This window comes from Bradysia coprophila, unplaced genomic scaffold (genome assembly GCF_014529535.1).
Source record: "Bradysia coprophila strain Holo2 unplaced genomic scaffold, BU_Bcop_v1 contig_232, whole genome shotgun sequence".
Classification (NCBI taxonomy): Eukaryota; Metazoa; Arthropoda; class Insecta; order Diptera; family Sciaridae; genus Bradysia; species Bradysia coprophila.
In genome coordinates, this window is record NW_023503493.1 from 6,870,501 (window position 1) to 6,876,198 (window position 5,698).

The window sequence follows — 5,698 nt, forward strand, 5'->3', positions numbered from 1 at the left end:
CTTATTGTTTTAGACAAATATTTTTTTCTCCGCATAGTCCAGCCAAAATTACTATCAATCAATCAAAAATGAAAACATCGATTCTATTCAGTCAACATAATTTATTCTTTCGTTCTCTTGCGATTTTATCATATATTATGGTTACACCGTCATTTATATTTAGTATGGTCAACGTTCATACAGTTTATTATTGTCATTTGAAAGTTTCTTTCAACATTTTTAATGCAACAAAAAGTGAAAGACAAAAATTAAAAATCAAAAAAATAGAAAAATTCATCTCTCAAAAAATAGTATCTTTTTTTTGTATCTTGTCATCATCAATATTCTAATTTGATATTTCTCTACAATAAATTTACTCTCTTCGTATTATATTATTAATTAAAAAAAAAAACGAAAAACTAATCTCTGTCTTAACAACGGCTATACGATCTACCTAGTAGTTTAGTATACAACATAAATTGGAGTTAACGAAAATATTGGAAGGAAAATTGATTTTTGCTTCTATCGGTTATTACTGTTGTTGTTTGTGTAATTATAATATCTCGTTCATAACGCATTCGAATATCAATTTTTAATAATAAAATGATTGGCTATAGTATGAGGAAAATGAATTCCTCCAAGGCACTTCAATTCATCGTCTCTTCGCTTTGTTTCTTTGAAGTAGATTAGGCGACTTCGCCATTTGGTTTAAAAAAAAAGTCTTTTGCGAGGTGAAGAATATTTTAGCCAATTTGTTGATACGGCTATAGATCCATAGTCCACGGGATTCATCGTCCCTCATAGATTTGCGGCTGGAGATTGGAGTAATATTGTTAGACTTTGCATTATGAACAACACTTGTTCTACAACTTTTGTTTTTAAGGGTGACCCTAGCCGTCACACTTCATAGAAGCTCCAAATTTTTTGTCAAAACGTAGCTGCACGAACATTGTAATTGAAAAATGAAATTTTGGTTGAATGGTCTGCCTGACAAGTTGAAAATTCGAAAATTAGACTTGTAGTGCACGTCAGACCCTCCAACAGAGATTCTATTTTTCAATTGCATTCTACTTTTGGCTTCAGTACCTTCATTTCGACACAAAATTTGATTTTTTACGTAGTGTGGCCAGCAAGATATACACCAGGGCTACGCTAGTTATATACATTCTAGGGCCGAAAAGATCAAATATTTTTCATCCTGCAAAGTCCGACAAATATTACACCAATGTCCAGTGGACATTGTCCACCCACAACCCGATAATGGACGATAAAGCCCGTGGGCAATGGTTCTGATATTTAAATCACAAAATTAGGTGAAAAAATCACTAATGACAACTGCCGAAAGTACCAGTGTAACGGTGAGGGTCTCCAAGGTCACACAAATTTTGGAAAAGACAACCTTACAAACGATTTATATGCATGAAAGATCCCTTGTAAAAGTGTTATAGACAATATAGACATACACTGCATTCCCGTCAAGAAAAATCGGAAAAGTGTGAAGAAACGTCAAGAAACATAAAGAATGTCAACTATGTCTTTCTGACGTTTCTTCACTCTTTGACGATATTTTTCGGCTGTTCTTGACACTCTGGCAATTTTTCGTGGTGATTTAACAAATCAACCAAAAATGACGAATCGGCAAAAAACAATCAATATTCTGACTTGAGCGATACTTCACGGCTTATCTACACTCAAAGTTTTGTAATTTTGATCGATAAACCTTGAAAGATAAGAGGTAGTGTTCGAACAATGTGGATGATTTTGACGTGTCTCTGATTTTATATCAACGTTTGAAATTGTTAACATCAATTTTGATCAGGTGCCTTGGCACTTTCGTCAGTTTTTTTCACCTATTTTGATGATTTAAATGTTGCAATCAACACAGCGACAAAAAACCATTCTCCTGCACGAAAAATACCAAATGCCTCGCGTCTAAAACAAATTTAAATAAAAAATAATTTAGAAAAAAAAATAATTAAAATTTTAAATTGACGCAACACGGGTTACACCAATGCGAACTTTAGACCAGGTCCAAACATATATCGTCCAAGGTAAATAACGTTCCGTATAAACCGAGCACAACTTTCGTCTTAAGTCCCAAATTTCGACATCATTTCGAATCGACTTTATACACAAACCACTAACCGCACAAAGTCAAAAAACAAAACATCGAACCGAACCGAAATTACAGTTCTTCGAAGAATGCGACACGAGCTTTCGTACTGTTACCAGTTTTCAGTTTCTTCAACGTCGAGTATTTCGTTTCGCCAGCCCGAATCTGTTCGCCGCTGATAATGTCCAGTACGCATTGGTTCTCCTCGATTTTCAGCAGTTCGATTTCCGAGCGTAGTGTCTGCAATTGTGTTTGAACTTGCTTCGATTTTTCCAAATACTCGACCCTGTCATTGGCGAAAAGTTAGTTGGTAAAATGACCAAATGAAAAACAAATTTATTGGCTACACAGACCCGTACGATTCTGTTACATATGACATTAGGTCCAAGTGAATTTCTTCAAAGGGACAAAATCCTTTTTAAAGGAGAAGAAGCCCTTTCTAGTGAGCCTTTTATCCATAGAAAAACCGTAAGGTTGGAAATTTCAGAATCTCCGAGACTTCAGCATAATTCCTATCTGCGCTGAGTTTGAAGAAAAAGGTTGAAATTGGTCATAACTCTGGAGTTCTTCTAACTCTCAATGAACAGGAACTTATTGTCCAAAGAGTTTCCATGGAAACTCGGTTGCTGAGAAAGGAGGCTATACAGAACGATCGCTTGTTCAATGTACAGAAACATCACAAGTGCAAGAAACACACTGGCTATCCGACCGTCGTGGCTAATGCGTCCTTAACCAGATTTGCATCACAATCAGCTGTGTTTTACCCGAAATTGCACTTCATTTCAATCCCCTAATGGATGTGAGTAACACAACGAAGCTCAGGTATTTCGTACGGGTCGTCAATATAGGAAATTCAAAGTGACAGTGGACATTCACTCACCGATTCTTTTCGATTTCATTAGTTATTTGTTCCATATTCCCACTGGCAACAATTAAATCACAGGTTGATAGGTCCGATTCGAATGACGGCGATTCACCAGCAGCCGGTGCACTCAGCGATTCCATTGAATATTGTGCCACACTGTGACTGAGAAAATTCAGCAACTTTTTGGTCGCATCGCGTTCTCTGTCACGCGCGAACAGCAATTCGTTTTTCAGTTTATCCGCTTCGGCCGCTCGTTTTTCCTTCTCTTCCGTCAGATGGACGACACAGAATTCGGCGTCCCGGATCTTCTTCTCCAGTTCGGCCTTTTCCTTTTCCGTTTTTATATGGCTTTCACGCAGTCGATCCATTTCCTGTTTGAATGTGTGCGCTTTGTGTTCGGTGAGCAGAGCTTCCTCTTCTTTGAGTCGACTTTTTTCCGCATAAATTTCGGCTGTCTCTTCGGAACGACGCTGGATGAATAAATGACCGGAACTGTAAAATGACAATCTGACAAAACGAAAGGCAAATTACCAATGCTTCGCTGGCACTTCTCATTTCCGTTTGCAGTTGCATCAATTGCTGTTCCAGTTGATGTTTTTCCCGTTCGGCAATTTGGCGAAGTTCGATTTCTTTAGCCAATTTCTTCTTTTCAATTTGGCGTCGCTGTTTCTCTTCCTTAGCCTGGGCCTTCATTTGTTGAATTTCCATTGTGTCAGGTTTGCGTCGACGCATAAACAGATCATGGTTTCCCACACAGAGATCCAAAATCTGAAACGGTTTTTTTTTCGGTCAATGAAGTAGTTTTACACAATGACAGCCCAATAGTCCTCCTACCATTTTGTTGATGCGCAATTTCTGTGAATAGAAGACAAAGTTTGGTGATTTTGTGTCAATCGGTCGGATGGTGAACTTTTTATCGTCGAAACTGATGTGCTTGATCTCTGACCATTGAAATGTGGTGCGAGGCAGCAGTTTGTTACTCTTTTCGTAGATGTTCAGTCCCATAGATGTTACGCCCAGCCAGAGTTCAGTGCTCTTCTTATTCTGTAAGGGAAGTAAAACTGCTTTGTAATGACTAAGGCAACTAAATTCTGAGTCTTCAGGAGCAAGCGTCAGACATATCAAAAGTCAGCAACCGGTGACACATTTTCAAGAGGCCACACATCTGTCCCAGAGTAAAAATTTATCCAACGCACTTTTCACCCACTCTTCGATCAAATCGCCACCACTTACCGTTATTGGAAAGTAGTTCACTCCGTACATGTCAAAATCTTGTGCTATTTTCAGGTATTCCATTTCCGCCTCGTCTCTGGACATTCCCTTGTGATCGTCGTACCAAGTCTTTATCCGATCCTCCCACATCTGTGGCGTCATTTGGTATTGATCGATGACTCGCTGCGGTAAAAGATTTTCGTTTGCCAGCATTCCCGGTTCAATGACGTCGCCACTGTCGCCGTATTTCGCCTGCACCGCGTACGAGGCTAACAGAACGGATGCTTCGGGCGGACAGTAGATGTCCATCGACAGTATGGCTTGTTTGACTTGGAGAAAGAACAGATGCTGAGTCACCTCCTGGACGAGTTCTTCGTTGACGTCTTCCGGAAAAAATTTGGCGTAGAACATGAAGACACATCCTCCATTCGATTGGTTGACACCTTGGTCGAGCACTGAATCGGGAGAAAAAATCCTGACTTAACCACGAGAACCAATTCATTCGACCAGAAGTGACGAACCTTTCTTTTCGGCTTTCAGCCATGACAATATCCCCTTCGAGTCTTCATACTGTAGGCCGAAAAACCATGTCTCTCGCAAGCCAATCGTTCGGCAAACAAGATCGAATAAATCTCTGCCCGTCGCTCGATGCTAAAAGGTTTATCGGGGAGAACGGGTTAGACTACGCCCCTTGCACATTCAAATGAATCACAAACCTCCAATTTGAATTCCAGTTCCGAATCGAATGTTATCACTTTGACTGGCAGTGATTTATCGGACTTTTTGCGGCCTAATGACATTTTAAACATTTGTAATAACAATCTGCGATTGAATTAGCCAAACGACACTTCGGGAAAGGATCAAAATATTCAAAACTAAATAGTTCGAGAATATTGTTGGAAAACTTGTTGCATTATTTGGTTGGGTTCAGTCGTGTCGATTCGGACAATTATTAACAATTATTCGTCGTCTGATGAGCATCTACAATTGAAATAGAACTTCACATCATAAAACTGAACGGAAATGTAGAAATTAAACCAAAAATAATCAAATAATATTATTAAGACAGACGAAAATACGATATACTTCAACTCTTCTTCTTCTTCTTCACTTCTGTTTAAAAAAAAAACATTCGATGCGATGACATTTGGAATCAGTGCTAACAGCTTCTTTTAAATGCACTTGATGCACTTAACAAATGGACGTGAAAAGATTTCTTTAATTCTCGACGTTGATTCAATTTGATTTTGACCAAGTCCTAACCCACTAAAAAAATTGATTTTTTTTTTCTTCCATAGGACTGAGGGACATATACACTTTTTCCCCTTTGCTCCTACTAACCCCAATCTGTTTTAGAAACATAGCTAACGCCGACCCGTACGAAACACCTATTCGTATCAAAAGCCTTTAATGTGAAACTCTTCATTTCTCTTACTTCATTTTCTTCTCTGCTGAAAAACTATTCTTCCTTTTAAATCAGTTACATTATCCACTCTTTGCCTTGTTATCATATACAACTAAATTGCCGG

The 5,698-nt window shown here is 38.5% G+C and overlaps 1 protein-coding gene across 3 annotated transcripts; it reads right to left on the reverse strand.

The window, feature by feature from the left end:
• Positions 1-293: 293 nt before the first annotated feature.
• LOC119076044 (moesin/ezrin/radixin homolog 2) lies at positions 294-5,271 on the reverse strand. Of its 3 annotated transcripts, none has more exons than XM_037182670.1 (8): positions 4,886-5,271; positions 4,691-4,820; positions 4,191-4,624; positions 3,792-4,001; positions 3,489-3,725; positions 2,973-3,427; positions 2,209-2,378; positions 294-1,911 (listed from the first exon to the last, which is right to left on the reverse strand). In XM_037182670.1, exons 1-8 carry the CDS (start codon positions 4,976-4,978, stop codon positions 1,856-1,858), a joined length of 1,785 nt encoding a protein of 594 aa, XP_037038565.1. In that variant the 5' UTR covers positions 4,979-5,271; the 3' UTR covers positions 294-1,855. The 3 variants fall into 3 exon arrangements, with proteins under 3 accessions (XP_037038565.1, XP_037038567.1, XP_037038566.1); XM_037182672.1 differs by having other exon boundaries at positions 2,155-2,378; positions 4,886-5,270; XM_037182671.1 differs by having other exon boundaries at positions 294-2,378; positions 4,886-5,264.
• Between the last annotated feature and the right edge of the window lie 427 nt (positions 5,272-5,698).

Coding starts and splice junctions, on each gene's coding strand:
- LOC119076044 (XM_037182670.1), bottom strand. CDS start 4,978: ATGTTTAAAATGTCATTAGGCCGCAAAAAGTCCGATAAATCACTGCCA. Junction 4,625..4,690: donor GCTGAAAGCCGAAAAGAAAG/GTTCGTCACTTC, acceptor CTCCCGATTCAG/TGCTCGACCAAGGTGTCAAC. Junction 2,379..2,972: donor AATGAAATCGAAAAGAATCG/GTGAGTGAATGT, acceptor CGCCAATGACAG/GGTCGAGTATTTGGAAAAAT.